General features: G+C 59.5%; 1 protein-coding gene across 4 annotated transcripts; it reads right to left on the reverse strand.

The window, feature by feature from the left end:
• Window positions 1-4,096: 4,096 nt before the first annotated feature.
• On the reverse strand, window positions 4,097-27,171 carry LOC122227524 (RAP1 GTPase activating protein). Of its 4 annotated transcripts, none has more exons than XR_006206094.1 (24): window positions 27,105-27,171; window positions 24,934-24,969; window positions 23,794-23,841; window positions 22,826-22,864; window positions 22,177-22,362; window positions 19,928-20,031; window positions 19,588-19,666; window positions 19,176-19,229; window positions 18,011-18,094; window positions 17,704-17,804; window positions 17,441-17,570; window positions 16,235-16,390; window positions 15,728-15,799; window positions 14,998-15,084; window positions 14,413-14,550; window positions 12,421-12,552; window positions 10,558-10,635; window positions 9,544-9,653; window positions 8,496-8,609; window positions 6,829-6,952; window positions 5,732-5,834; window positions 5,283-5,417; window positions 4,964-5,005; window positions 4,466-4,551 (listed from the first exon to the last, which is right to left on the reverse strand). XR_006206094.1 is itself a non-coding variant. In XM_042952093.1 (24 exons), the coding sequence occupies exons 2-23, from the start codon at window positions 24,949-24,951 to the stop codon at window positions 4,997-4,999; spliced, it is 2,070 nt and encodes a 689-aa protein (XP_042808027.1). In that variant the 5' UTR covers window positions 24,952-24,969; window positions 27,105-27,170; the 3' UTR covers window positions 4,466-4,551; window positions 4,964-4,996. The 4 variants fall into 4 exon arrangements, 3 of the variants coding, with proteins under 3 accessions (XP_042808025.1, XP_042808027.1, XP_042808026.1); XM_042952093.1 differs by having other exon boundaries at window positions 5,283-5,386; window positions 27,105-27,170; XM_042952091.1 differs by lacking the exon at window positions 4,964-5,005 and having other exon boundaries at window positions 4,097-4,551; window positions 5,283-5,386; window positions 27,105-27,170.

The raw sequence follows: 27,171 nt of genomic DNA on the forward strand, positions 1-27,171 counted from the left end.
TCTACTTGCTAAATCTGGCAATCCTACCCCTGGAGCTCATTCCTTCTGCTGGCACCTGTCCAGATGGCCCATGTCGTGCCTGGACATGGCCCCCTGCCTGCCCAGTTATAGCTCCTGTCCGCCCCCAGGACTGCTGTCCTCCCCTACCGGGCCCTCAGCTCCCAGGTGGACACCCACTCCCACCTGGTACACAGAGTCCAGCCTATGGACTGTCAGGAATGCTGTCTGACCTCCTTCACGATGGGCCCCGAGAGAGAGGGACAGAGCCACCGCTGCAAAGAGGGACCTCGAGCGTCAGAGACAGGGAGAGGCAGAGATCCAGAGATGAACATAGCAATGGAGACAGTGGGAGAGAGCCAGAGAGCTTAAGTCCCCCCGTCCAGTGCTGCTTCAGGGAGACCAGTGCAGGTGCCGGAGGGTCCTGAGAGCCCACGGGAGTTCGCCCTGAGTGGATCGGGACAGAGGCTGGGCCCCCGAGCCCCAACATTGGGCCTGGGACTCTGGGTCCCAGATGGGCAGGCCCTGGGAGGCAGCTTGGGGTCTCCCGCACTAACAGGAGTGGGAGTCCAGCCCCAGCCCCTGCCACTCTCCCCTCACCCTGCTTCCCAGGGGCAACACAGGGATATTCATGGCTTCCCAGAAGGGCCTATGGGGCAGCCAGAGTGGCTTTTAAAATTAGCCTCACTAACCAGATCTGGTTATTTCAGGAGACTCCGTCCCTGGCTGTCCCCTTGGCAGGGCGGGTACAGGGAGGGAGGGACCTCTACATTCCAGGGTCCCTGGCTAAGTACCCCCTGTGGCCTAAGCAGTAGAGAACATCCAGGTCCCCGTCCCCTGGCACTGGGCGGGCCTGAGCCTGCGGCCGTCTCCTTGGCAAAGTCGCCTCAGGGTTAACCATGAATGTCCAGGGACACCCCAGGGGACAGGGGAGGACCCCTCCTATTAGGCCAGGCACCCTAGAAGCCATGACAGTCTTTTCACACCAATAGGTAAGGCTTTGTCCTCCTTTGACAGGCAACGAACCTGAGGCCTGGAGAGACAGGTACCAGCTCTGAGGCACGGGGGACGGGGACGGTAGGTCAGCCAGGTGCCCAAGTCCCTCCACGGGAGGCCTCTTGCCTCCTGCGTCTGGAGAAACCTCTGGCTGCCATTTCTACCACCAGAGCTATTTCTAAGTAGAGTCCAGTGCTTCCCGGAGCCCGGTGCCCCCCACCCAAGCCCTAATTCCAGCCTCGGGTCAGTGTCCTGGCTCGCCCTCCCCACCTCGGAGCCCAGAGTGAGCACGGCACTGGCGCAGGCACAAGAGAAACAGCGTTGGACACTTTGATCCCAGAGGCCAGATTCCTCCTCAGCCTCCCCTGGCCCCATCTTGGAGCCTGGAGAGGTGGGTGTGGGTTGGGGCCCAGCCTGAAAGCCAGCCCAGAGGCCTGCCCTTGCCACAGATGGGGGGCCGGCACAGACCGGGCAGACAGGGGGGCAAAGGCAAGGTCTGCTTCTGCCACGACAGCCCCCAGTGCTCTAGCCCTGCTGTGGGTCGGAGCTTCACGAGGGAGTAAGGGCCACGAGCAGGGGTGCCCAGACTCTTTTATAAAAGGATCGTCAGTCCCAGTAAAGCCTGGGGAGCTGAGGCTCAAGGAAGCAACCCGCAATCGTATGTTCCCAAAGCCTCGTGTCCGGACGCCCGTGTCAGGCCCGACACCGATCGCTCCATCGTCCACACAGAAAGCTGACCCCACATCCTCTGATGTGGGCTGTAGGTCTGGTTCCCATTCATGGCTAATCACGGCTCCCACTCCCAACACGCACACAATTTCTCAGAGCCTATCACGTGCCAGGGTGCACTTTTGAATCTTCACATCAGGGTTTAGCGTTCCCACTGTACAGTTGAGGAAACTGAGGCCCAGAGAGCCAAAATCATGTGCCCCAACTCGCACGGAGAGGAGATAAAGGAACTCAGAGCCAAGCTCCTGACCTTGGTGCTGAACTGTGGCTGCCGGCCCTTAGGCGGTGGGATGGGAGGAGACCCGACCAGAGATGGAGAATGGGAGGGGGTGCGATGGCTGGAGAACTGGGATGCGGTTGTGCAGGGAAGGGCTGGGGCTAGTAGGGGACCCACAGAGCCCAGGGTAGCCTAGAGCCAAACCAGGTGGGTGCGGTTAGGCATCGGGTGTGAGTCACAGCCCCCGGGTGGCCCCAGACATCCTAGCGCCACAGAAGGGCCCTGGCAGGAAGAGCATGGCAGTGGGTGCACTTACCGCCGTCCTGGGGAGGGCGTGGGGGCTGGTGGCGGGGGGGAGGGGGCTGCAAAACTGTCAGGGAGGCCAGGGTACGTGGCCATCCAGGCTGCCCTTGCTCCTGCACTCCATCCTCAGAGGGGGCCCCCCTCACCAGTACCCAGGCTGGACTCCCCACTCAGCCCCACATCCCATCAGGTCCTTCGCCCAGATGTTCACGCCCCACCCGAGCCCCGTCCTTCCAGGCCTGTCCACTGTCCTCCTGCCCTCTGTCCCCAACATCTGCCACCTTGATCCTCCCCTCCCTGCCTGACACTGCCCAGCTGGTCTACACCAGCAGTTCCCAACTGCTATGACAATCCCTCCCAGTTTCATATCCTCCATGGCTCCCCGCTGCCCTCAGCACAGACCCCTTGACCTGGCATTCAAGGCCATGTGGCCCCTGGCTTCATCTCTACCCTGTCACCTTCCCATCACTCAGAACTGTTTGCTACCTTCCCAGTTCCATTCTCCATACCTCTGCACCTGCAGTTTCCTGCCCTAGGGACACTTTCCTAAGCCTTTCCAGGATGCTCCGTCACCACTGCTGCAGAGTCTTCTCCATGTCTCCCTCACCCAGCCTGGGCCCCGCCTTGTGCACATGACCCCCCCCCCCCCGCCCCCAACCCCGTGTCACTCAGTACCTTTGATTGTAACTGCCCTGTGCGGCTGAGCCCCCACCCCTGCCCCCATCAGTCCTGGTAAGCGATCCCTTGGCGCCCCCTGGTGGCCACATTGAGGAAATTCTTGGACTTCACTGAGCAAGAGAAAGGAGAGAGGGAAGCTGGTCTCTGAACACCCACCGTGAACCAGACGCTGTGGCCAGGTATTTGATATACACCGGCCCAGCGAACCCTCATCACAAACCCTTGGGAGAGGTACTACCGCTCCCATTTCACAGAAGTGGAAACTGAGGCTCAAGTTTCTCAAGGCCACCCAGCTAGTAAGAGATGGTGCGGGGACTCGAACCTAGGTCTGCCTGACTTCAGAGCTGTATTCTCCACCCCTCCCCGCCCCCCTTGGAGAAGGGGAACAGGGTGGAGGGGAGGGCAGCACGGTGGAAAGGAAGCACGCCCGGTGGTCACAGCACCCGTGGTTTGACCGCGGAGGTGCCCCCAGAGCTTAGCAGCTCCGAAGGGTAGGGTGCGGGGGACGGGCAGGCTGGTGCCTCGGCACCACTGAGATCTGTCCGGAGTCGGGCGGGGCAGGGTTCACACAAAGCCAGGCCCAACTCGGGGTACAATAGCGATAAATAGAATTTATTTTGTACAACTGTTACCGACATACACACAGCCACGGGGGCTTCCAAAATGGGTGTTGGGGCCGGAAGGCTGGCCTTTGGCGTGGTGCCTAAAAAGTGTGGACAGACACACACAAGGATGTGGACTCACAGCAGCTGTGCCTGGCTGCCCCTCCGTGGGAGTTGGGTGGAGGGGTCACAAAGGCGAGGCCCATAACTCTAGGCCAGTGAGACCCCGCGACCTGGAGTGCCCAGAGCATGGGATGGCAGGGGTTAAGCTGGGTGCTGGCTGAGAAGCCAGGGAGGTCTCCCTTCCCCCTAAGGGGGTCACTTGTCTGTCACGTGGAGGCAGTGGCCAGGGCATCGGCAGATCTGTGGTAGAGCTTGAGGGTCCAGGAGGGGCAACAGGCAGAGCCAGCTCCCAGCCCCTCAGCCCACCTGGGGTCCCAGGGAGCCCAAGAAGCAAGGGAGGGCAATGGGGGCCCCTGGGAGGACAATCCCCCATTCTGGGGCAGGTGCATGGAATCACAGTCTTCACTGACCTCTGAAATAATCTTGTCCACGTGTAGCAGAGGCGCCCAGAGAGGGAGACTGACTTGCCCAAAGTCACACAGCAGAACCCATACTGGAAGCCAGCACTCAGGACTCCCAGCCCAGTGCCCATCCCACCACGTTTCACGTCCCACCGCCTCTGCAACGGGCTCTGTGTACACCAAGATATCTCAATCCTGCCCTCCCGTCCTGCTCCCCAGGGGTCCGGAGATGCACCCGGGTGTGACGAAGGGCCCGGAGCGGGGGCAGGCCAGGCCTGGAGTTCTGCTTCAACTGACCACTGCCTGTCCCAGCCTGGGGGGTGGGGATGATGCCAGCAGCTTCCCCCTCCTGGGTCCGGATGGCTCCGCCCCGCAGAGACAGTCCAGACAGGTGGCCAAGGCGGGGGCAGGGGACAGCCCACAGGCTGGTGCTGGCCGTGGGGGCAGAGGTCCTATCCACCTGGAGTTGACACTGTGTCTTCACCTTGTGCTTCTGCGGCCTCACCTGCAGGGTTAAGAGAGAGGAACACACCACGATGCGGGGAGACGGGAGCGGGAAGGGCCTGCCCCAGATCCAGGCTCTGGGTCTTTCCATCCCACTGGGGACCCTCCAGGCCCCTCCCTCCCGGCAACCACCTAGTCCCTTGCAGGCTCCCACCAAATCCTCCCGCTGACTCGTGGGCAGAGGTGAGGCAGCATTTATTAGCCCGGCTGCACAGATAAGGAAACTGAGTTCCGGAGAGGGGCCGATGACCTGCCCAAGTCACCCAGCATTTAAGTAGCAGAGGATTCGAATCCAGGTACACAGATCTCAGCCCAGGAAGTGACAGAGGAACAGGAGGAGTCACCCCCCTCCTCCCCACTCCCACCCACTCCCACCCTCTCCCCCCAAACAAGAGCTGAGGACTGGGTCTGACCTGCTCAGTTTCACCTTCAGAGCTGGAGCCTGGCTAACAGCCCTGCACAGACAGAGTGGCAGCGAGGCAGGCGACAGGATAGGTGAAGACATGGGGCAGGAGACACAGGCAAGCAGAAGACACTGGTTGTGCCCAGGCCAGATGAGCCCAACCCCTCCTGGCCTCAGGGGGACCTCGTGGTCCAGCACCCACCCCTGGTCCCCTTGGACACCTGTCCCCTTCCCCCAACAGCTAACCCCCTCCTGGGTGAGTGTCCCCACAAGGCAGCCTCTAGGCTGGTCACATCCGCCCTGGCCAGCCCTCTGGCAGCTGCACGTACCAGCTGGGGCGTGTGCTGCTCAGATGCCTCCAGCTGGATCTTGATCTCGGGACACGCAGGGTCCCCCGACTTGCTGGCGTCGGGATGGGGTGACCGGGAGGGTCCTGGGGAGGGGGGCAGGAGGGAGCCACCTCACTGGCCGCGGGGAGGCACCAAGGAGATGGACGCATGGATGGGCGGTAGGCACTGGTGCTCCGCGACCCTGCCCCACCCTTAACTCCCATCTTTACCCACCCCTCTGTCATCCTCCGAGACCCTTCCAGAAGCCATGAGCCCTCAACCGTCTTAGGCCAGATAATGACCCACCCACTGTCCCCTATGTCAGGGGAGGTCCCATCACACACCCACCCCCTGGGGCATGAGAAGTCGTCTCGACCCTCTGTGCCTGTCCCTGTCCCTCTCCTGCCACAAGAATGGCTTGGCAGGGGAAGCTGTCTGCGGCCTGGTACCTGGGGAGCTGCCCCCACTCGTGGTGCTGACACTATCCTCCAGCCACGTGCTATAGATGAAGGAGTCCCGCTTGTGGGGCGTCCCTGAGGACGAGACGCTCTCCTGGGGATGGGAGGAAAAGGGAGGTTAGCCCTCGTCCGTGGCACTGGCTTTGCTTCCCTCCCCTCTCCCAGCGTCCTCTGCCTGCTGCAACCCACAAACCCTCACCCTTGTGCCCCTGCAAAGAGGATGGGGGCCCAGCAACGTCTGCCCCGGGGAGACCCGGAGGGCAGAGTAGGAACAGGCACAGTCCCAGCCGTTACACCACACACCCCCACGCGTTCATTCAGCAAACATTCACTGATGTTCTCCTGGGCCAAACCACTGAGAGAAATCAGGCCCGGTTCCCGCCCTCAGACAGTGAGGTCTAGGAGGCAAGACAGACTGTGAAGAACTATTACAATCCTAGAGTCTGAGCCCCATCGGGCAGGGCCACGGTCTGCTGTTCCCTGCTGCACCTGCAGCACCTGGAGCAGGGCCTGGCAAGGAACACATGGCCACTAAAGGTTTGATGAATGAAGAATGACACAAGGGTGCTAGGGGCAAAGCCCCAGGGGGGCCTGCGAGAACATTAAATGGGGGGGGGGCGGTGGGGGTGGTTCCTAACCTACCCTAGGACTAGGCGGCTTTCAGAGGTGATGTGAGGCTGAGTCAAGAAGGATGAGTAGGAGTCAGTCGGACAGAGAGGGAAAGAGGAGGCAGGCAGAGTCTTCCAGACAGAGGAAATGGCAAGTGCAAAGGTCCAGAGGTAGGGTAAGCCTGGTATGTTGGAGGGACTGCAAAGGAGCGCAGATTGGCCGAAGTGGTGAGAGATGCGGGGGTAGGGAGGGACTAGATCTTCAACGGTCTCAGAGATTGGGTGCTCTGTGGGCAACACTGGGGAGCCATGGAAGGCTTTACAGTAAGGGAGGGTTAGTCTGCATTGTTCCTTTGGACTGGGTCCCCTGATCTCATCTCAGTCACACCCAAGCTCATGTTTCTGCCTGCAGCATCTACGGGGACCAAAGAGCCCCCCTCCGGGCCACTGTAGAGAGCCAACATTCCCTGGGCCTCTCACCAGGCCTGTGTCATCTGCGTCCACACCCTCGGTCTCCTCCACCACGCTGGCGAAGCTGCTGGCACTGGACGAGGAGCGGGAGAAGTCCTTCAGCACCTCGGCTCTCTGGGCTGCCGTCTCCGCTCTGCCAGACAGCACCCCGTGAGCCCACGTCTGTTCTGGGCTCCTCCTGAGCCAGACCCCGGTTCCCTGCCCCGGAGGCCCAGCCTGCAGCCAGCCAAGTACCTCTGTGCCCCCCATGACGGCTGCCTAGGCCTCTGAGGCTCCCCCCCCACCACTGTCCTTCCTAATTCATGGATCTGAGCATGCCCCTCCCCTGTACAAAGCCCTCTCGTGGCTCCCCGTTGTCCCAGATACAGTCTAATTTCCCTGGCTTGGTATTCAGTAATAATAGTAACTATTAACAATAAAACTATGGTCTAGTGCATGCTTGACTGGGCCAGGCACTGTTTCAAGTGCCTTTGCCCGAGTGGTCTCATTGCTATCATTATTAGACCCGCTCTGCAGATGAGGAAACACTGAGGAAACACCATTCAGAGAGGGTGGGTGCCCAGCCCAAGGTCACCCAGACATAGGTGGGAGAAAGGGGCTTGGACCCAGGCCTTCCAACTCCACACTCTACTCTCAACCCTCTCAGTTTTGCTCCAGGCCCAGGACTTTGTGTCTCCCACCTGGAGTCTCACTCCTTCCCTCAACTCCCAAAAAGCAAATTCATCTTTCAAAACTCAGCCAAGGTTTTGGAGCGTCTCCTCCCTGATTCCTCCTCTCAAGGTGGGAATAGACCTCCTCACTCTGGGTGTGCGAGCCCTGTCTCTCCCTGTCCCTGCCATCCATTCCCGCTTCTCTGTTTACCTGCCTGACTCTTCAGCAGAGCACAGTCCTCTAGAGCCACAGCGTTGAAGGGAGGGGTGGCCCCTCCTGCGTCCGTTCTTCCCCGCCCCACCTCTTCACATCGTACCCACAGTCAGGTTCGAAAGTCTCATTCCTCTTAACTAAAATCCCAAAGGCTCTTTCCTGGCCCCACTTAGAGTAAAACGCAAAGTTCTCAATATGGCTTCCAAAGCCTGGATCTAGCCCCTGCCCACCATGTTGACCTCATCCCCGACATCACCCAGCACAATGTCTGCCGGGGCCCAGCTCCTCGCTCACTGAGCTCCAACCATACCACCCTTCTTTCAATCCTTCAAGCACGCCTCAGGGCCTTTGCGCCTGCTGTGCTTCTCTTCCTTCTGCCATGCCAGTCCTAGCAGGGCTGGCTCTTCACTGAGCTCTCAGTTGAAGCCTCCCCCACCTCTGGATGTCTTCCCTGAGCACCATCTACCCCCCGCCCACCTTATCATTCCCCACTGTACCCCCAGCTTTGTTGTTCTCTTGTGGCACCGTCTAGAAATAGCTCATCAGGTCATGCTACGCTGGACTGTCAGCTCCACGAGGCAGGGGGTGTGTGTGCCCAGCTCACTGCTGGATCTGGAGCCTGGCATGGGGCCCGGCATGAATGAAGCTCTCAGTGGGTATGGGTACGTGTCAACGGAGGGCCTGTGAGAGTACCCAGGCCCCCCTGACGCCCTGATGTGGCAGCACCAATGCTCCCAGGCAGCCCCAGGCCCACGCAGGGACTGGAAAGGGTGAGTCCGAGCCCCCTGGCTCGGCGTGCCCCAAACCCCAACCTGTTCTTGGTCGTGGGCATCTCTGGGGAGCTCTGAGTGGATGAGTTCTCCGACTTGGGCTCTTGTGAGACGTGCCCGCTGTCTGGGGTCTTCTGGCCGGCGGGGGGACTCTCCCTGCGGGGCACAGGGGGGCAGCGGGGGGATTCAGCACCGGGCCTGGCACCAAGGGTAGAACGAGGCCCAGGTGGTGAGAGAAGGTCACGGGCGCCTCCTGCCTCGTCCCCACACCCTAGATCCTCAGGGGCCAACCCCAGAGCAGTCCCTGCAGCTCCCTGGCTGGCCTGGCCGACGAGAGGAACAGGCAGTGATGGAGCGCCCACGTAAGACAGCACCCTCCTTATCCCTGGTACGGATAAGGAAACTGGAGTCCAGGGCTGGGAAGGAATCCGTCCAGGGACGCACAGCTAGGACATGGCAAAGCCAAGGCTTAAATCCAGGCTTCACAGGATTCTGGGCTCTCGTGGCCGTGAGGATGGCACCACCTCCGCTCTGGGGGGCACACCATACCTCTGCCGCAGCCCCGGGTTGTTGCTCATGTGCTTGTCCTCATTTTCCGGATTGGGACAGTGGGGCTCAGAGAGGTACGGTGACTTTTCCAGGGTCACACAGCCCCAGTGTGGTAGAGACAGGACTCATTCAGGAACTATCCTCCGCTTCCCAGGGGCTGTTCCGCTGCTCGCATGGCGTGCCGCCTGCACCCTGCCCGCACAGACGCATCCGCAGACCCCCACAGACCAGGCCGTAAATCCCGGCTCTGCCTCTCCCTGGTTGCGTGACCTGGGCAGGCAACTCCTGAACCCTCTCCCCTACAGCATCTTGACATGCAAGGTGTGACCCCCTGGGGAGCCACCAGAACCGCTGAACCGATGAAGGCATCTCACGTTAGGTGACGAGCTGGCCCTGGGGCCTGACACACAGCAGGTACCTGACTGTCCCCAGTAAGGAACAGGGAGCAGAAGAGTGGGCACTCCCTCCTGCCTGCGTACCTCTGCCACAGCACGGGGGTCAGGGAAGGGGCTGGGGGTGACAGGGGACCCATCCCACCCACCTTTTCTCCTGCACTTCCTGTATATTCTCGATCCCGATGGCGCTGCTGCGGCGAGAGCCAAACGGGCCCGACTTCTTCCTCGTGGGGCTCTTCCCAGGGACGATCAGTGACTGCAGGGAAAGGGCCCAACTCAGTGCCCACCTGCCCTGGGAGAGCCACTGTCCCCCACATACCACCTGGAGCCCTGCTGCCCCAGGCCCTGAAGCAGAGGCAGTGAACAAGAAAGAATGAGAGGAACGCCCATCTCCAGAGACAGCCCTGCAAGTTAACAGAGAGGGAAGCAGGCCCGGTGAGGGCGAGGGCGCTCGAGATCACATAGCAGGGCAGCGCCTGGAACCGCATCCCAGGCCGAGTCCTCAGAATGGCTACCGGCTCTCGGCCCCTCAGGGTATCATGGGACCTGAAGCCTCAGGGCAGCGGGGAGACAGTGGATGCAGCAACATAAGCCCCTGCCCCACCTCGGAATCTCCAAACTGGCTGGGGGAGATTCGGGCCCAGCAGTTGCAAGATACCTTCCCTCCCCCGGTTTCTAACCACACGAGGGGGGGGATGCCCCAGGCACCAGAAGCATGCCCCAGCTTCTCCGGGGAGGCGGGAAGGCGGGCCCCAGGGAGGCACGGAGGGGCAGGAAACCCTAGGCCAGTTCATGGTGCGGAGGGGGAATCAGGGCAGAGGAGAGGGATGGAGGTCCATGCAGAACTGGCGATATTGGGGGACGTGCGGCTGGGCATAGGGTCTTTGGGCACCAGATTCTGGCAGGGACTGGGTGAGGGTCCCCAGGGCCAGGGCAGGGCCAGAAGCCCCAGGTGGGGGGCGCTGGCTCTGACACAGGTACCAGGCCCCAAAGCAGGTGCTGAGTGCCATCAGAGCTGCCGGCACCCCATCCTGCACACCCCCGGGCCCAGCCCGGGGGAAGGGGGGGGCAACGTCCCCAATATGGCCTCCGTCCTGAGAGCGAGCAGAGAACAGCACGTGCAGGCAGCCTCCAGAGCCGGCGGCCCCGCGGACGACAACCTCTTCCACCGTTCCTATGCCTATGGCACTGCCCCGGCGTCCGAATCTACTCGCGCTTTTCCCAGGAATAAGCAATGACTGGCAAGCAGCAGAGGGCAGGGGCAGAGAGAGACAGACAGACAGACATGGAGAAAGACAGAGAGAGATTGAGATGGGGTTGACAGAGAGAGACACGGCCAGGAAGGGGTGGCACAGCGGACGGGGGAAAGATTGGCCAATAGACAGAGACACAGGTAGGGACACGTGGGGGAACACACGGAGGTCACAGAGTGAAAGACAGACAGAGAGACAGAGATGGAAAGAACAGGGAGGCAGAAAGGAGGAAGCAGGGAGAGAAAAGTGTGGGGAAAGAGGAAGAAGAGGAGGAGGACAAAAGGTGTCAGTGGGGGGAGCAGGAGGGAAAGAAAGAGAAGGGAAACCAGGGAAAATGCAGACGGTAGAAGGAAAAGGAAACAGCAGGAGAGAAGAGAGTTGTACAAAAAACAAAAACAGAAATGGGTCTGGTTACTGCCATGGTGGGTACTGCTGGCCTGGCCCGGCCCCGGGGCCCCTTCTACAGCACCCACAGGAGGCTAGGCCACTCGGAGGGAAGGGAGGGGGTGGGCCGCTTCTCCAGTGACAGTGGGCTTGGTGACTGCAGGACGGCAGAGGTCCCGCCTTGTTCCCCGGGCCGGGCCAGACCATGGGGCAGGGGTGGCTGGGGGGTTGGGGGGTGGGGAATCTCCTGCCATGTGACACGGCCTTACAGCACTGAGCACAGGGCTTGGCATGCAGCATACAGCGATAAAGGACAGAAGTAAGGACGGACAGATAAGTGGAAGAAAGATGGACAGACAAGGAGGAGCAGAGTTGCGTGTGCAATGCCAGGGGTGGCCACTAGGCGGCGGAAAGCCGATGAGCCCACAGCCGAAGGCCTCACCCACCCCGTGCGCCCAGCACCCCCGCTCAGTGTTAGCAGCAGAATCCCACAGAGGCTGGCAGACAGGAAGTAATCACACAGCAGGTGCTCACACAGAAGCCCAGTTCCTGACACACAATAGGGAGCCACAACCACAGAGGCCCTGACACACAGTAGGTGCTGACACAGCAGTCTAGGGCCAGGGACACAGAAATAGATGCTCACAGAATAAATGCTCACACCACACAGCTCACTTCCTGGCACAGAGCGCAGATTCACTGATATCCAGGGCTTGGCACATATTGTGTGCTCAGTCAGGAGTTCATCTCCTGACATACGCTGGGTTCTCACAGAATAACCCAGGGCTGGGCATACAGTAGATACTTACAGAGTCGATGCCCGCACAGCAGCCCGGGACCTGACACACAGTAGGTGCTCATGGAAACTCAGGGCGGGCCCACTGTAGATGCTCACACAGTACACGTCCACACGGCAACCCAGGTCCTGACACAGTAGGTGCTCACATAACAGCCCAAGTCCCAACACACAGGAGGCACCCACCAGCATCTCAGAGCCAGGCACACAGCAGGTGCTCACACAGAAATCCAGGTCCTGACACACAGTAGATGCTCCCGGCAACTCAAGGCTTGACATTAGGTGCCCACAAAGCAGCCCGATTCCCAGCACATGATAGACAGTAGGTGCTCGATAAAGAGTGTCAGATAGAGATAGCCCCAGAGCTGACCCACAGAAAGTCACCTGAATAAGGGGCCAGGGGGAGGGAAGGGGGCTGCAGGCTCTGTGCACCCCAGTGTCATGGCCCGGACATTGGACCCCCATGGAGAGCAGTGGCTAGACTGAGTCTAGAACCCAGGCTGGGCACTCAAATGCCAGGGCAACGGGAGGAGGCGGGGCCGGGCCTCGGAGGTCGGGGAGAGCGGAGGGCTACTGGGGGTGGCACTCACTATTCCAGCTGCCTTGGCCAGGTCGGGGTTGTTGGGGGCAAAGCTCCCGCTGTGGCTGGTGGACACGGTGTTGGGTTTCTTGTTGCTTAGTCCCATGGCATCCATGGACTGGCTGCGGCTCCGGATGACCCGCTGTGAAGGTGGGGTGGGAGTGGAGGCGGCACAGACTTCGTGAGGTCCCACCCCCCACAGAAACCCAGGAGCCCAGGCGTCTGGCCCCTCCCCACCAATGCCACTCCAGGGGACCTCCGGAAGTCCCTGCCTGTGAGGCCCCAGGAGAGGTGAGTCCACATGGTGCCTAAGGGCAGTTTGGGCCTCAGCTCTGCCACCAGCCTGCTGGGGGCCGTTGGGCAAGCCACTTCACCTCTCGGAGCCTCCCGGCACTCTCATGTGGCTGTTGTAAGGACTGCAGAAGATGCTGGGGCATGAGCCAGAGCACGCAGAGAGCCCTCCAGAAACCTCAGTTTCTTGCTTTTAGGGTCCTTTAGGGCTTCCTCTCCTTGCTTTTCTTTCCTCCTTCTCTCCTTTTCTTCCTTGCTTTCTTCAGCCAATCTACACTGAACATTTCCTATGGGGCCAGGTACTTTATTCTCATTTTCTCACTCAATGCACCCTACCAGGTGGGCATTATTATCATGCCCATTTTGACAAATGAGATGAGCCTGGAACCCAGATGCCAAATCACATGCCCTGCACTGTGGGCTCTACGGCCTCTAAGAAATTCTTTGACCTAATCCGGCACCTACTAGATTTGAGACCACTGGAGCCCTCCCTCAAGAGCCCCCAGACCCATGTTCACCCCACCCATTCCCGGTCTCTGGTGGGCACAGGCAGGGCTCTCCTCAGTCCCCTTTCTCAAAGAAAGTCTGTTGGCCTAAGTCCAGGGCAGGCCCGGGCAGCTGGGCCAATCCCCTTATGCAAACCCGCGTCTCCAGCTTTGCTGTCTGCCCTGGGGTGATGGCGAGGCCCAACCAGCCTGGCTGGGCACCCAGAGGATGGGCAGCCCCCCTCCTGGGAGTGGAGAAGGTGGCAAAGGAGCCACAGCCTGGGGACCTGCAGCTTGGGGGCGTCCAGGCCCTACGGGGGAAAGAGACACTCCCTCCTCCTCTCTCACTTTGGACAGCAGTTGCTGAGGTAGGTTGGCTTTTGAACTTACGTTGCACTAATCTAGCTGCTTTACAAATAATTCTCAACAGTTGTATGAAGTAAACGGCCATTGCCCTACCCAGGAGATAGAGAAACTGAGGCTCAGGGGTGCCTGGCTGGCTCGGTCAGAAGAGCATGCGACTCGATCTCAGGGCCGTGGGTTTGAGCCCCATGTTGAGTGCAGAGACTACTTAAACAAATACAACTTGAAAAAAAAGAAAAGAAAGAAACTGAGGCTCAGAGGATGCTCAAGCTGGTAAGTGAACCCAGGCCGTCTGTACCCTTAACTCTAAGGTAATGCGGAGACAGCCATGGTAGGTCACACAGGCCTAAGGTCATACAGGCCAGGTTCCTCTCCTACAGCCACTCGGTTCACAAATGGCATCTCAGACTTCTGTTTCTCTCCCTCAGTGAGGACGGAGACCTCCTCCTCTCTTCTCTGCCTGCTGACCTGGTAGCCACCACCAGAGGCACCAGAGGCACTTGGTTGCCGCTCAGAGGCTCGAACCTTCGCGGAACTCCCAGGTAGACTCCACCCCCAAGCCTAGGCCCCGCCTCCAACCATTAACTCCTCCCAAGTCAGAGCCCCACCCTAAAGCCTAGGTCCGTCCTGAGGCTCGCTGTCACCCAGACTCTACCCCCAGGTACTTGCCACCTAGCTCCTAGCTCCTCTCACGTCTAACAACCCCACCCCCAGACTCCACCCAGAGCTCCGCCCCCACCCGACTCCACCCCCAATGCGAGCCGCCTCCAGCCGCCCCTCCAAGCCTCGTCCATAGTCCCACCCCCGACTCCACCCGAGCCAGTTCCCAGTTTCTCTGCCCCAGGTAGACCCTGGCCCTTCACCTTAAAAGACTCGAAGAATCCGCCGCCCCCGCCGCCATTCTCCATCTTGTCCTCGTCACCGCCCAGGCCCATCATGGACTGGCTGTGGATGTGCAGTTCCTCATAGAGCGTCTCCAGGAGGGCAGCCCGTGTCCGCTCCTGTGGGCCAGGTCCAGGCCATCAGGAGAGACCCCAGTGATCGGCCCTTGGTTCTACAATTCGAATCCTGGCCACCTTCTCTGCGTCAGCAGGGAGTGGGCCTGGGCCCCGGGCCCCAGGAGCCCATGCTGGCTTCCCCGGGACCCCCACCTCGCAGCTCCAGCAGCGCTCAAGGCTGCTCATGTCCCAACCCACGGTCTGCCCCTTCCCTCATGGTGCCCTCTGTGCCAGCCTGCCCAACTGCGAGCACCTCCTGGGACATTCCTCACATACCCCTAGAAATGCCCTAATTCCTCTCCCTGGACCACAGCCCTGCTGCCCCTAAATCCACCCCACCCCAGACAGCTCTCCCGGAGACCAAAGTCTGAACCTGGCATTTCCCTCCCCAGGGGCAGGGTTGAAATGCCAGGTTGCAGGCAGGGGTCCAGCCCAACAGCCCATCCTCACCTCCAGTTTGGCAAACTTCTCTGCCTTGTAGCAGGCATATTCAGCATTGATCAGCTTTGTCAGCAAAAACTCCTGGAACTCAGGCCCCTGGGAGCCCCCGAGAGTGGCGAGGAGAGAAAGGGCTCGGGTGAACACAGAGACAAGGGGCTGGAGCTCCTGAGCCGCACCCTGCTGGGGCCCTGGGGCCATCCTCGTCTCTCTCAGAAGGGGGCCTCCTTGGCCTCAGCCCCCCAGCCCAGGTACCTGTGAGGGCCCCCTAGGCCCTTCATGGTTGCCCACCCCTTGGAAGAGCAGACCTCATAGATGCAAGGGGCTGGCTGGGATCTCCCACTGCCTCAGTCTGGGGGAGAAGTGAGGGGTCTGAAGCCAAGGCTCGAGGTGTGGCTTCTGAGAGATGAGAGAAATGTGTTGCCCCCTTCCCAAACATTTTAGAAGGAAGAAGACTGTAATTGTCAAAAAGATAATACAAGTTAGGAAGGGCCACAGAGCCTCTATGAGAAATCTAAAATAATGATGCAGATTGTTCCCTGACTTTATAAATAAAGATCACAGTGTGTATCCATCCGTGTGAATGAGAAGCCAGTCCCCGGTGACATGGTTAGGGGAGCCCAGCTGCCCTGGCACACAGTGGGGCCTCAGGACCTCTTACAGCAGACTGTGCACCCCCCCCTCGGCCCCCACCCATTTTGTCCTACTCTGTCCATGACTGGGGCTGGGGGCTGCCCCTCACCTTCCTGAACACAGCAGGGTCCGGGAGGGGGGGCCCAAAGAAGGGCACGTCGTCTCTAGCGGTGACAGAGACCTGCAAGGGAGAGCAGCAGTCTCTGTGGAGTCCCCACCCCAGCCAGAGACCCCTAATTCATCCCTGGCCTGCCCCCTGCTGGGGAAGGTTCAGTGACTGCAGACTGGGTGAGTGAACCCCAGGATTTCAGCTCGTCCATCCTTGGTCCTGAATTTGAATGGTGAGAAAGGGTGGAGGCTCTCAGAGGTCATAGAGGATAGGGAAGGCCTAGGAGGCTAAAGGGTAGAGCAGGGCAACCAGCTCCTTTGAGGCGGGAAAATTGGGGGAGCAGGGAGGGTGGGATGGGAATCCTCTGTCAACAGAGCAAGGGGGTGCTCAGAGCCCTCCGGACAGTCCCCCTATTTACAGGTGGGAAGACTGAGGCTCAGAGAGGTCTCAGAGTGACTCAGGGAGGGGCTGTGGCTGAGAGCCCTGGGAAGCTCCACGATCACCCACCTTGTAGAGCGGGCCATCGGGCCCCCCGCCCTCGGCCTGCACCACCACATAGGCATGCAGGAAGTTGGATGCAATCATGTCAGGCACAAAGGGTGTGTTCTCATCCTGGAAGACTACAGCGACAATGTCGTTCCCGATGTGCCGCTTCCGCTGCAACTGAGCACAGGGCCACAGGCCTTCACAACCTGGCCGGAGAGGGGCTCCCTGGGCACGGGGGAGGGTGCCCGCGGGAGTGTGGGAGGGCTTAGGGTAGGCAGAAGGGCACGTCTAAGAATTTGCTTCCCCTCAAAACAAGGTCGTGAGAAACTTGTTTCAAAATTATTTTAGTTTGCTTGGAATCCCGCGACAGATGAGGAAACTGAGGCCAAGAGAGCAGTGACTTGCGAGGCCCTGCGGTGAGTCAGAGGACTCGAACAAACTCAGGGCTCCTGGTCCCCAGGCTCTACCTCCCAGCCCTTCTCCTAAATGCCCCACACATGGCCTCTCATGAGCAAACGGGTTCCGCTCGGTATACACTCATGTTGCTGAGATGAACGGAGGATCTTCTTAGAAGAAAATCAAAAGACACTAGAAACAAATATTTCCATTTTTCTCACATTACCCTTTTATCCCCCTGGGGTGGGGGCACGGAGGAAGGTAGACGGCCCTGCAGGCAGCCTAGGACAGGAGTTCAGCTCCCAGAATATGCCCCCCACTTCCTTGCCTCCAGGCCTCTGAAGAAGGTGGAAGCCATTTTCTCCACCTGGAACATTCCCCCTCCTTCTCCCAGCAACTTGGCAGGCTAAAAATCACTTTATCTGGAAAGCTTTTCTTGACTCCCACCTCTGCCACGTTTAAGTGCCCCCATGTCACCCCACAATGCCCCTTCCCCCGTAAAAATACTAATTCACATTTATGGAGCTCTTGATATGTACCAGAGACTGTACCAGCCACTCTAGATGCATCCCGTCTTATGCTCATCTATGAGGTAGGTGCCATTATCATCCCCATTTCATGGATGTGGAAACTGAGGCTTTCCCAACACTGTAGCAGCTTGTCACCCTGCCCCCGCTAGAGCCCACGAGTTGGGAGAATGGATCATTTCCATCTCTATATCCCAGGGCCCCCTGAACCTGGTGTGGTGAACACTGAACAGACAGGTAGATGCGAGGGACAGGAGGACAGGTGGGAAGCAGGTGGCGGGGGGGGGGGGGGTGCCCAGGCTACCTGCTGGGCGTCCCCTTCTGTGTAGGGCAGCTTGGTGGACACGTGAAACATGATCTCCTTGTTGCGGAAGTTGCAGTACACAGACTCGGTCCCCGTCTGCCCGTGGGTCACGTCCAGGCCTCCTCGGAACCTGCCCCGGCCCCCCCCAGGCCATGGCTCAGTCTCCAGCCCCAGCCAGGCCTCTGTGGGGCCAGGACAGGGGCTCCCTCCCTGCCCGAGGGCACAGGTCCAACTAATCGATGCTTGTCCCCCCTAATGCTCACCCTTTAAAGTCCTGCAGTTTGACCTTCTGGCCGAGAAATTCAAGAAACTCCACGAAGGCAGGGCTCTCCTCATTGGTGCTGAAGAGCTCTTCCTCGGAGGTCTGGGGACACATGGAGAACTGAGGTCACCGAGCTGGCGCTGCTAAGCAGCTGCTGTCCCTCCCCCCACCTGCACCCAGAGAAGGCTGGGAGCCTCTCGCACCCCACCCCCAGGTCCTGGGAAACGGAGTCCCTGGGCAGGTGCTCCCAGTGGCAAAGGATCCACAGCCAGGCGGGTCGGAGGGCAGGGAGGAGAAGGTGAGCGCACCTGCCCCAGCTTCTGATAAATGACTCCAAACTTGAAGTTATTGCTGATAACATGCTCATCAAAGGTGACGATGAGGCGGGAAGCCTGGGGGGAGAGGGTGATGGGTGAAATAGGCCGCTTTTTTAAGTTGCCATTTGCTGCTCTTCGTGCCAAGCACTGTGCCACGAAGTTTACCTGTGTCATCTCATTCAGTCTTTAGGACAAGCCCACGAGGGAGACAATGCTGCTGTCCCCATTTCCCAAAGGAAGAAACCAAGGTTCAGAGAGCTTAAGTAACTTGTAACTTGCCTAAGGTCAACTGCTGGCAAGTGGCAGCGCTGGGACTTGAACTCATGTCCAAAGCGTAAACTCACTGCTCCTGAGTGTTGCCCACAGGCCCCCTGCCCTATTCCATCCACTCTGTAACACCTGACTTGTTCCTTGGCTCCTCTATAAACCCACAGCGTCATTCTAGAATGAGCCAAGTCTCACCAACTTGAGTGGAGCCTTGAGAAGTAGCCCCTTCCCTCACCTTGGGCCTCAGTTTCCTCTTTTGTATCCAAGAGGTAACGTCTGATTTCTGAGGCCCCTTCCTTTGGGGGACCTCTCCTGTACCCCACCACCCCTCTCCTCGCTCCAGAATTCAGTCAGAGCCACAAGGGCTTACATGCCTTTTGGGGCCACCTTTTCCGGGAAGCACCCCTGACTCACTGAAGACAAGCCACCATCCCTTCCCCACATGGTCATAGCACCTCAAACCCAGCGCCAGAGCTGGGAGCGTGGCTGCTGTCTATGGGGCAGCATTTACAGAGGTGCCTGTGTTATTATTCCCCCTCCCCTGTTCCCCTTGGGTCAGAAGGCAAGGCCAGTGGAGTCCCCTGGCTCAGGCACACTGACTGCCTTGGGAGGGTCCCCAAAAGGCATTGAGAGTAAGGCCGGCCTCCAAGGCGGACAATACCAAGTTTGAAGGCAGGCCTCCTTTATCCACTGTGCATCGCTGGATAAGACACAGAACAGTTCTGAGCCTCTGCTTCCTCTTCTGCAGACTGGTGACTATGCAGCATTGTTGTGAGGGTTAACTGAGAGGACTTAGGGGAGACACCCGGTACGCAACAGGTGCCCAATGAATGCCCAGTTCCCTCGTTCCCTACCCACCCCAGGGAGCAGGGCCCAGATGCAGCCATACCTTGGGGTAGAGCACAGGGTAGAATCGATCCACATTCACATCTTCACACACCAGCTGCAGGAAGAGAGAAGGGAGAAGCTGAGGCTGGGGCCTCAGGGCCTCCCTGGCCACCGGCCGCGCGGGCTGGAGAGGACAGCAGCAGAAAGGAGAGGGAACAAGGGAGTTTGCAGCAGGACTGGGGGCTCGCTGTTGCTCAGAATGGGGTCTCCCGTATCCGAAGGTGCTCTAAAGTGACCCAAAAGCACCGGGCAGGGGACAGGAGCCCAGAACACGTGGCAGCATGCCAACGTCATGGGACACGTGAGAGGTGGGACCTTGGAGACAGGGCTGCAGCACGCAGGGCTGGGATGTGGGGCTAAAGATGACAGCGTGCCAGCTGTGTGCCCACCTAGGGTGCCCAAAGAGGCCTCACCTTTGCCATCTGGACCACATTGGGGAACTCAGTGAGGCAGGAGATGGGGATGACATCATGGTGTGTCCGGCACTTGGTCCTGGGAGGAGAAAGCCCGCGCTGAGGGGCGAGGCAGTGGGAAGGAGAGATGGAAGGCCCTCCACACACAATAGGGGCAGAGGGGACACACCCCGGGGAGGACCAGAGGTGACGACGGGGCCAGGCCTGGTTGGGGTGCTAACTTGCTGAGCAGCCTCAGGCAATTCCCTGCCCTCCCTGGGCCTTGGTTAGAAGAGTGGGCTTTTAGATGGCAAGACCTCAGCCCCGGCTGCTGTCGCAGGGCCCCTCACCCCACCCTCACCTGAGCAGCAACCGCAGGTGCTCCTGGTCCCCGATGACCTCGTACTTGAGTGAGAAAACAAGGTGGCCCAGGGCAGTGTCCAGTGAGTAGTAATTGAAATGCTCCTGTGGTGGGAGGAGGGGGGGCGGACAGAGGGCAGAGCTGAGCTTGGGGTTCCAGAAACCAGGCCAGAGAGCCAGCTCGCTCCCAGATGGGGGGCTTTCACCCAGCAGCCGGTGTCATGGCTAATGGCAGACTCTGCATCAGACGGATCTGCCTTCAAATCCTACCTCTGCCACCTGCCAGCTGGGGAGCCTGAGAAGGTCACCTCACCTCTCTGTGTCTCAGTTTCCCGTTCTGTAAAACGGGAGGCCAACTACCTCGTGGGATGGTGGCAGGGGCTGAAAGAGATGAACAGTCCAGCATAGAGTAGGCGTTCAGTGACGGTTAGTTACTTTGTCTGTCGGGGTCCTCATCAAAGTCAGGACCACATTTGTACCTGCATCTCTGTCTCCCCGCTCCTGCCCTTCTCGGGGCTGGGCACACAGTAGGTGCTCAATAAAAATACTCTGATTGATTGCTCAATTTGTGGCTCTCTGGCCCCTGAAGCCAGGGCTCGTGAGAAACAGGAAGTGAAACATCTCATGAACACACTGGGCGGCTCACCGGACAGGTTCCCACCCTCCTGCCTCACCTGGAGAAGCTACAGGGTTGGGAAGAAATCTTGCAGAAGGCCCGAGGGGAAGCTGTGGCAGGAACGGTACCCCCAGAGAGGAGCCCGGGGCTGGCACCTCCAGAGGGGGAAGTCCTCAAATCAAGGGCAGGCCAGGAGTGCCAAGATATTCCACCTCAGCCCGGCCCTGGGCTCCCCCTGCTGGCCCTGGCCCTGGCAGTGGGGCTGGCTCCCAGCCACACCCTAGGAGTCATCCTGGAAGTCAGTTCTGTTGAAACGTGAACACCTGTGCTCGGAGGGCAGGAAGAGAAGGAGGCAGGGGCAGGGGATGTGCCCCACAAATCCGCAGCTCGGGGACAGTCTGAGTGGGCCTGGAGCCAAGAGTCCCCCCCAGCTCTGCCTGGGGACAGAGTGGCGGAAACCCCCGAATGCTTGGCACCATCTGCAGAGAGGGAGTGGCAGGTCCTTGGCAAAGAGGGCTGCGCCGAAGTCCTCGAGTCCTCTGAGCCAAGAGCATAAACCCTCCCGGCACGTCTTAATGGAAGGTCAGCTGGAGGTAGGTCCAATTCCTGGCTCAGTAATTGTGTGACCTTGGCCAAGAACTTCACCTCTATGAGCCTCAGTTTCCTCTTCTGTAAACACTAGAGCAATCCTGATCTCACACAGTAATTATGAAAATGTAGTAATAGCTAACGTTAAGTACTTACTATGTGCCGGGCATGGTTCTCTATACTTCACGTGTACTTTTATTATCCTCATTTTTACAGATGAGGAAACGGGCTCAGGAAGGTCAAACGACTTGCCCAAGGTCACACCATCAATAAATGGAAGAGCCAAGATACACACGCAGGCCATGAGACTCCAGAACCCACAGCCCACTCCACCAGCTGGGCTGGAGATGGGTAGAGGTACAGCAGCTGGCATGGGGCCTGGCACGCACTAGGTCCCAGCATGGGACCTCCCCTCCAGCTACCACAATCTCACCCAGTAACTTCTGCCTGGAGCACTGCTGGGTGACACTCTGACCAGTTGTTACCGGGCAGGATCCCTGCTCTGGGGCTGGAGACGGGGCAGGGGTTTGTGCCAAGCCAGGTCAGGCCATGACACTACACTAGTCTCCCAGCCCTGACCTCATGGTACCTGAGGGCAGGGCCCGGGTCTGTTTGGTTTGCTGCTGCACTCCTGGTGCCTAGAACACGGCTGGCACACAGCTGGTGCTCATTATTTTCTAACCTTGACTGAGCACTCACTCTATGTTGGACCCCATTCTAAATACCTTACAAGCATCGTTCTCATTAAAGCTGTGCAGCATCCCCCTGAGGTGGGTGTCATCACCCTCTCCGTGTTTATGGATGAGGAAACAGAGGCACGGGGAGGGTAAGTGACTTGCCCATTGTCCCATGTAGCAAGTGACAGAGCCAGGATCGTGCCGCGGTACAGTCTCTGATGTTAACCACTATGCCATAATGTTTGTTGAATGAAAGCGTGAATCCACCACAAATGTTCCGGGACGTGGGACTCAGGACTACCACCCAGCCCCAGCCCTTGGGTTTGGCTCCCTCCCGGGCCCAGCCCCCAACACCAGCGGGCCACTCACCTTGCCAAGAAAGTGCTTCCGGTAGATGCGGGCTGTGGGGTTGCACTCGAGCTTCACCTTGGTCGTGGGTGACTGCAGCGGCTCTGTCTCCGGGATGCTGGTGATTTCGTGGTTGGTGCCTTCAATCCAGTAGCCCCCGAACTGGGGCAGCAGGATGAGGGGGAAAGGTCCTTCTCGCCCCAGGACCTGACAGAGGACTCAGCTGAGAGCCACCCACACTGCACCCTACCAGGGCCTCAGGACATCCCCCAACTCAGACCCAGGGTCACTTCTGCCACGGCTTAGGAGAGCTAGGGAACAACCCAGAGCCCACGTGGACCCCAGGGCTTGCATCCACCCCCCCAGCTTACTTGCTCCAGCCCTTTCCCTCCTACTGCAGGCACAGACCCAGGCCACATGGAACTCCCTGTTCCAGTCTCCAAGAATGGGGACTTGGTTCGGGAAGGTAGAGCTGGGAGAATGACCTTGGCCAAGAGGCTGAAACATCGGGATTAAAGGCCTAAGGGTTCACATGGACTCTAAAGACTTGGGCCAGTAAACTGAGGCCCCAGAGCCCATGGCAAGGTCTATGGTCAGGCTCCTGGCAGGGAGGAGGACCTGAGAGTCCAGACTCGGGGTGAGGATGGGTTCAGGGGGTCCAGCCAGTTACCTCATGGACGCTCGGATAGGGAATGTAGTCCTCCTCTGTCTACAAAACACAAGCAGGCCAGAGACCCAGCTGGGGTGGGACCCTCACCCTTTACTTACTTCCAGTCTCCCCAGAATGCTCCATTGCTCAGCCAGCCACCTGGGCTGGGAGTGTGGATGGGGCTGTGTCATCTCCCCAGGGCTTCCCAGGGGTGACCCCATGAGGCAGGGGCTGAGCAAGCTTAGCTCACTGAGTGCTGGCAGTCTCCCCTGGGTGTCTCTCTGCCTGGGGAAAAGGAGGCTCACCGCCTCCCCAGAAGAAACCCAGGGACCAGTGATTCTCAGTGCATCAGAATGGCCTTGAGGGCTCCTTAAACACGCACTGCTGTGCCCCATCCCCAGTTTCCCAGGGTCTAGGTGGGGCCCAAGAATTTACATTGTAACAAGCTTCCAGGTAATGCTGTTGCTGCTGGTTCAAGGACCACACTTTGAGAACCCTGCTCTGAACAACGAATCAGGCATATGCTCACAAGCCCCCTCCTCAACCCTCACCTTGAAGCCCTGGGCGTCCCCCTGTTCCCTCCCAGGCCAGCCACCAGTCTTCTTGGATTGCTGAGGTCCCAAATCCAGCATAGAACCACATGCCTATCTGGAGGGGATGTGCAACTCCCACCCCAAGAAAATCCTGAGTCTAAACAAGAGCCTCCCTGCATCTCCTTCCATCCCCCGCCTCCTCTCAGTCTCCTCGCAGCAGGCTGGGGGGCAACCAGGCCACTCCTCCCATCTCCTCCTCTCCTCCCCTCCCCATCTGCCTTCCCAGGCAGAAGCCTCCTGGGTCCTGGGTTTGAGTCTTCCTGTAACTGCTGATCACGATTGGCGAGAGAGTCTCCCCAACCCCTCCAGGTCCCAAGGCCTTTGGAGAGACTGCTCGGGAAGCAGCACAGGCAGACGGCCACAGAAGGGTAGGGTGGGGCCACGGTTCCAACCTACTTTGAGGGGTGGTGGGAAGGAACATCGTTGTTCATCCATCCTGCTTCCCTGCAAAGAGAAGGTAACACGTCCCGTCACACCCCCCCATGCCTATTGCCAGCGCTCCCATGGGAGGCTCATACCTCTTCCTGTGAAGGGGGAAGCCAGGGCTGTGCGGGGGTACTCCCAGGGCAGGGTGTTGGCCGGCTCTGTTACTCAGGCCTCTGCAGGGAGGGCTGGGGGCTCTGTGCAGGAGTGTGTGCCACTGGGGCTGGGGGCAGGGGTGGTGACAGGGTTGGGGGCACGCACTAGTGTGTGAGTATGGGGCAGAGGCCATTGCATCTACACAGATGTGTGTTTTTTAAATTTACTTACACAGATGTGTGTTTTTAAGAGAGAGAAGGAGAAGAGGACAGAGAGAGAGAGAGACAGAGGAGGCGAGAGGCAGAGATAGAAAAACTACAAGAGGCAGAGAAACAGGAAGGGGCAGAAGAGAGGGTTTGGATGGTGAACTGACATGGGGGGGAAGCTCCTGAGGTTTGTTCAAGTTGCCCCACCCCCACTCCCGCCCACCTCCCAACATGTACCCATGCACCAGAAAGAGGCCTGGGAAGACCAGGGCTGGGCATGGAAAGTGGGCAGGGGTCAGGCCAAGGGTGTGGGGCACCTCCCCCTGCCTGTGGCACAGCTTCTGGTCACCCTGTGCCTGGTATCTGTCCCTTCTCCCATTCTACATGGGGGTCCTGTAGAGCCTGTGACGCCTCTCAGGGGGATGGGAAATGTGTCTGTGGATGTGTGGATGTGTGTGCGTGTGGGTGTGTGCGGGAGATGTGTGTGCGGATGTGTGGGGGGGGATGGGGGGATGAGGCACCGAGCCCAGCCCTGCTGGGGACCTGCACAGGAATGGGAGAAGGGGAGACACAAGTGGGGCCCGGGCCTTGGGTCAGACAGGGAGTTAGCACTGCCGGTCCCCATCCTCTACTCTGACCCCCAGACCGAGGGCTCAGGAAACTCACCGCCGCCATCTCCTGCCAGCACAGTCTGCCTGGGGCTCCCGGCCTATCCTCAGAGAGGCTGCAGGACTGGAGCTAGAGCAAGGGCCCTCACCCCAGCCCACCCCTCTCCTTGGCTCCCCGAAAAGGGCGACAGAGCCAACCTCACCTGCATCCTCTCAATCATGTCAAACAGATCTGTGCTCTGCAACAGAGACGGGGGAGGGCGGGTCAGTCGTCAGGTGGCCCAGCCGACCCTGCTAAGTCCCCGAGGAGTCTCCACCCACCTCTGCCCTCCTGGTTCCCCCAACCCTGACTAACCACGTGGGCCTGTCCGAGCAGCAAGAGGAAGTGGAAAGGGCATTGCAGAAGGGAGCTCCGTGCAGCTGACCAGCAGGCCCTGACCAACTGCTCAGTGAAGTCAGCCCAGGGCTCCCCCCCTGGCCCTGTAAGCAGTATGGACTGGGTTGGGGGGGGGGCGGGGGGCTGTTGGGAGAGACAGCGCCGGGATGTCCCATTGGCCCAACAGCTGTGTGAGTCCACACGCACCCCCTCCCCCCTCCTGCTCCAGCCAGCCTCTCCCAGTGCCAGCCAACGGCACACACAGGGTTAATCCGGGCATCTGCCAGCTGTGCTTGGCAGCTTCAGCCTCCTGGAAGGCGGCATCCTTGCCTGCTGGTGGGGTTGGGGGTTGGGCCTGGGAAGCCCCCAGGGTCTCTAGGACAGTGCCCCTCCCCCAGCAGTTCCAAGGCCTCAACTCTTTTGGCTCCTGCTGCCCAGTGGGGGCACTGCCTGAGCTCACATACATGTGCTATGGGGTTGTGCACCAGGAAACACATTCTCTCTCTCTCTCTCTCTCTCGCTTGAACGCACAGCCTTGTACACCAATATTTAAACACACTCTCACTGTACCAAAGAAACCAAACAGACATGAACACCCCGCCCCCAAACCCAGGGGATCTGTGCACACCAATCCTGAGCCTCAGAACCGTGCGCTAACAAATACACACGGCAGCGTCCGAAATTACACAACAGCACACACGCATAGACCCACGTACCACAAAGCCACACACACAGATGCAAACCCACCCCTGTGCAAATGTGCACACCAGTAATCGAACACGAAGCTACACAAACACCACAAAACCACTCTCGCACCTGTGCGCCGAGAGACATGATCGCAGGCGCTCGCAGACACAGGCAGCTGTGTCCACAGCAACTTGGCCACAGAGCCCCGCTGCCACATACAAGCTCACCTTTCCCTATCGGTCACGCAGCCCGGTAACAGGCAGGACAGGCCTGACGCCCCCAACGTTAAATGAGTTTTGAGAAGCAGGAAGAAACAGAAGCACGCAGCCACCGTGGAAGTGGTCAATCGGCAAGGATGGGGGTACAGGTCTGGTCCTCACACACGCCCCCTCACATCCACCTGAGTGCACACCACCCATCACAAAGACACAGCTTAAAGATCCCGAGACACAAACACCCCAGGTGCACACTCGAAGGTCCGCCACAGAGGCAAAACCCACACTGTAAAATGCACTATGGGAGGCCAGAGGAGACACTGACCTACGGTCACCTATGGCCACACGCAACACTCTGAGCTTGGAAGAGCCAATTCCATAGGAGCTACAGCAGAAACCACTGATGGACGCCTGCAGTCCAGGTAGACAAATTTGCCTGTTAGCACCCTGTACAACAGCAACATCGGCATCTATGCCTGGGTCACACAGTCTCAGCTCAGCACAGTCCCGGCACGAGAGTGATGTGGGTGCATTAATGTCTCCCAGAGCTCCCCACTCAGGGCGACCAGGAACAATGCACCGGGAGTCACAGCCATATAAACATTGACACATGGTACTGTCACCCAGAGAGCACACACAGCAACAAGTGACACCCACAGTTACAGCCTCACAGGCGCAGCAAACGCCCTGACACATGGAAGACTGTGAGCAAAGTGGCCCAGAGCACCAGTCAAAGTTACACCGCGACATCCAGACCCCTCCTAAAGGGGGCAGGGGACGGTGGAGCGGTCCCTGAGGCTAACAGGCACACGGACTCAAGCACGCACAGTACCACTTCAGCCCAGAGCCACGGTGCCACCACGGGCACTCTGATCCGGGGACAGCTGCAGAAAGAGCCCCAGGCCCGGGACCCCAGGGCAGGGCTGCGCCCTGTGGCCGCTGTGGCCGGGTGTCAGCCCAGAAGCTAACACGCCCTCCATGACGGAGACTCGCACACCCGCCCTGGCTGGGGCAGAGCCTGCCCGGCTCCGGGAAAGTCGGGCTGAGCCGGCTCCGCGGACCCCCTCGGGCAGGCCGCCCTCGCTCTGGTCCTCACCTGCCAGCCGGCCCCAGCGGGCAGCGAGCCTCTCCGCGGACGGCCGGGAGGCGCCAGGGGCCGCGGC

The sequence above is a fragment of the Panthera leo genome, chromosome C1 (assembly GCF_018350215.1).
Source record: "Panthera leo isolate Ple1 chromosome C1, P.leo_Ple1_pat1.1, whole genome shotgun sequence".
Taxonomy (NCBI): domain Eukaryota; kingdom Metazoa; phylum Chordata; class Mammalia; order Carnivora; family Felidae; genus Panthera; species Panthera leo.